The sequence below is a fragment of the Passer montanus genome, unplaced genomic scaffold (genome assembly GCF_014805655.1).
Source record: "Passer montanus isolate IOZ18808 unplaced genomic scaffold, ASM1480565v1 scaffold1677, whole genome shotgun sequence".
NCBI classification, from domain to species: domain Eukaryota; kingdom Metazoa; phylum Chordata; class Aves; order Passeriformes; family Passeridae; genus Passer; species Passer montanus.
In genome coordinates, this window is record NW_024364015.1 from 1 (window position 1) to 3616 (window position 3616).

The 3616-nt window shown below is 53.8% G+C and overlaps 1 protein-coding gene across 1 annotated transcript; it reads left to right on the forward strand.

Annotated features, from left to right (window-relative positions):
- Window positions 1-45: 45 nt before the first annotated feature.
- Window positions 46-3609, forward strand: LOC120499716 (paramyosin-like; the record flags this gene model as incomplete). The annotated part of the gene is made up of 5 exons (XM_039703736.1): window positions 46-99; window positions 562-842; window positions 2030-2189; window positions 2739-3042; window positions 3461-3609. Coding segments are annotated over exons 1-5 (936 nt in total), but the record flags the coding sequence as incomplete, so codon positions are not given.
- Window positions 3610-3616: the final 7 nt, after the last annotated feature.

The window sequence follows — 3616 nt, forward strand, 5'->3', positions numbered from 1 at the left end:
GAAGTCCAGGCAGCACAGAGGAGGCACGAGCAAGAGCAACAAGGCCTCAAAGAGGAAATGAATCTTCTCCTTGAGCAGAGAGAGGCTCTACAAAAGCAGGTGAGTGAAAGAGCAGTGGCACTGCAGACATGCAGTGAGGGGTCTGTGGCCCTCTTGCTTCTCCACAGCAAAGCAGCAGCTGCAGGGGGGAGCCCTGGGGCAGTCTCGTGCTCTGGGGGCTCCATGGCAGCGGCTCTGAAGGACACTCAGTGCTCTGCTGAATGTCAGCTGCTGCTCTGGACAGCTGGGCTCGTCCTCTGCCCTGTTGGTCAGCAGCCATCAGCATGGATTCCTGCTGGCCTCTTCTTGCTAGCCTTGGTTTGGCAGGTGCTTTTTCAGGTGCCCTTGGTGGTGGGCCACTTAGAGACTGGAACAAGTTGGCCATATCCTTTGTGAATCTGGGGCTCTCAGGACAGAGAGAAATGCAGAGTTGTCCTTTCCCTTTGCTCACAGCCTGTGCTGTGGCTGACAGTGACAAGCTGTGGCCGTGGCCTCTGACTGCTTTGTTCTGTTTGACTGGAGGTGGCAGAGTTGACATCTCAGCTGGCAGCCTCCCGAGAGTGCCAGGAAAAGACTGTGCAGAGAGCGCAGCAAGATGTGAGGGAGGCCCAGGAAGAGTCCAGGCAGAAGCTCTCAGAGGTAGAGCATGTCCAGAAGCTGCTGGAGAAGGCAGAACATCAGAAGAAGGAGCTGCAAGCACATCTGCAGGACTTGGAGAGGGAAAGGAGTCGATGGGAAGAAGTGGCACAGCAGAATCCAGAATTGCAGGCTTCCGTCAATGCCCTAGAGAGGGAAAAAGCCAGGTAAATGAAAGCCTGTGGGACTCTGCACTGTGGTGAATGGATTCCCTCTTTGCCATCTTTGCACCTGCCAGGGGCTCTGGCAGCATTTCCCAAGTGGCAGATTCTGAACTCTCCGTGCAGACATGTCCCATTGCCTGGATGTTGTCTTTCATTTTATTTTTTTCTAAGCGTTCCGTTAGAGTTTTTCTGAAGTCAAAGGCTTTTGGGGTAGCCCATTCCCTCTAGTGGTAAATGTGTTATATAGGTGGGTGTGTTGACACTGCCCGAGCTGCATTGGAAGGAGTTGGATGCATCCATCAGCTCCACCTTGGGTCCTGTAACTTGAAGCCTTTGGCATCTGGATCAGCCTGGCATCTGATGCTGTTTCTGGGCAGAACCACCTTAAGGGCCTGATTGCTGATCTAGGCCAGACTGCCCTCGGAGGCAGCCCAGAAACAAGAATGTCTCTGCTGCATCATTCCTCATCAAATGTGCCCCGGTGCCTGGAGGGAGTCAAGCAGGGTCCCTGCCACCCTGCACAGTCCCAGGCATTTCTGACTGTGCAAAGAATGCAAGAAACAGGAGCAAGGTATGGGGGGCTCCTCCAGCTGATCAAGTCCTGCCTGGCTTCAGTGCCACAGGATTCTTCTTCCAAGAAGAAGACAAAGGAAAGGCAGGCTGCTCCTGCTTGCCTGGAACCTTCTGCATCTTCCATCAGGTTGTGCTCCAAGCCTCTGTTGCCACTTTGGCTTTTCTTTCTCCAGCTGAAAGTAGGATGGGTGCTGGTAAATCTTAGGGAACTTGCCAGAGATCCCCTGGCTGTAGGGTGCTCCTCCTCCTGCCTGGATGTGTAAGATGGGGGAAGGCAATGTCTCTTCCATGCTGACCAAAGCTCCCTGCCTTGGAGCCTGGTTAGTCAGAAGAAAACTGTTGCTCTCCCCTAATGTCTTCATTGCAAGACTTTGTTAGGTTTGTATTCACATTGCCATCTCAATAGGAAGGTAGGGCATGTAGGCAGGAACTGCCTGTTCTTTCAGGGACAAAAGCAGAGTAGGCACATGCTGGGCTGGGACTGCAGGGGAAACAAACAGCCAAGATGTTTAGACAAACCTCATCAGACAGAGCAGTTTTTCCCTGAGCTGGTGCCAGTCCTAAGAGTTTCTAAAATGTGATATCATATAGTAATGAGTTGCTTGCTGCCCTTCTAGGCTGATTCTGACTCTGGAGGAAAAGACCCTGTGCCTCAGAACCCTGGAAGCACAGAACATGGCACTGAACAATCATGTGTCTCAGTGTAAATCTGCTCTTCAGAAGGCCAACCAGCTCTCTTCAAACCGCGCTGGACAACTGCGGGAGCTCAACACCCAGGTAAGTTGTGCATCCTCTCCTCCAGGGACACACAGCAGCACCTTTGGTGTGAAGGCCCCAACCTCTTTCCCCTCCCAGCAGCATCCACAGCTGCCTTGTTCTGCCCGGGGCTGCTGCTGCACCCTGAGGCCAAGGCTGAATCTGGTGTCTGCTACTGAAATTTTCCTCCCTCCTCTCCCGGGTCCCAGCAGGAAATGTGGCAGGAGAAGCAGCAGCAGACTCCTCTGGAGCTTCTCTGTCCCTCTGTTAACAGTGTTGCCCCACACAGAGTTGGTGCCTGTGCAGGGCACTGAGCAATGTGGGGACACAGCCGTGGCTGTGGCAGGCTGGGCAGGGCACTTCCAGCACAGCCAGTTCAGAGCTGCAGCCCAAGGATGCCCATTGCCTCCCTTTCCCTGTTTTCTCTCCATTGCTCTCCATTGGAATCCTTGCTTCTGTGCCTTTTGTTTTTTTGCTTGAACTCAATTCTCCTTCATTGTGTTCCCTCTTGCCCACTCTGCTGCCTCAGGAACAGCCCTGTCCCTGAGGCTCTGTGCATCCATCTTCCAGATCCGGGCCCTGCAGGACGCAGTGCTGCAGATGGAGGCTTCCCAGGCAACTCGAGAGAAGCAGCTGCTGAAGGAGCTGGAGGAGTCTCGAGCAGGAGAACGCTGCTTGAGGGACTCTGTGCATGTGCTGGAGGCTGAGGTGTCTGAGCTGCGTGTGAAGCTCCAGAGCTCTGATGACAAAGCTCTTGCCTTGGCCATACAGTGTAAGGCTCTGGAGCTGGAGCTGAGGAAGACACAGACTGAGAGAGACAACCTCAGAGCCTGCAACATGGAGCTGCAGAAGGTGTTGGAGAAAACTGAGCAAGGTACAGCTTCTCCTCTCCCACTCACTGTCCCACGCTGTCTCACCAGCTGAGGAGCTGTAGCTGATGCCTCAGCTCAATTCCCCCAATCTCCAGGCCCTGCCAGAGCCTCCAGGCTATTGGCCTCTCTGGAGCAGGGCTGCACAGGCATCCCTTCTCCTTTGTCTCTCTTGGGTTGCTCACTCTGCACACAGCCAAGGGCAAACACTCTTTCCTATTCCTCTGAACCCCGCCCCTTTCATTCCTGCCTTTTTCTCTGGGGGGAAATTTTCTTCATTTCTGTCAGCTTTGGAGCCTTTGTGGGCTTAGGGCCTGGCAAACACAGGCCGCTAGAGAAGACAGTGCTGTTGTCTCTGCAGGATGCACATCAGTTTGCCTTTGCTTTGCTTGTCCCCTTCCCCTCTCCCCTTCCCTGCTGCAGATTTCTGGAAGGCAGAAGTCAAGCACATTTCTCGAGAAACTGCCCTGCAGAAAGAGGCCACGGAAAGGCAGGAAGAGGCTGTGACCCTTCTTCAGGAGGTGGCATTTCTGAAGAGGAAATTGGAAATCCTGGAGAAGGAAAGGAAGGATGTGCTGG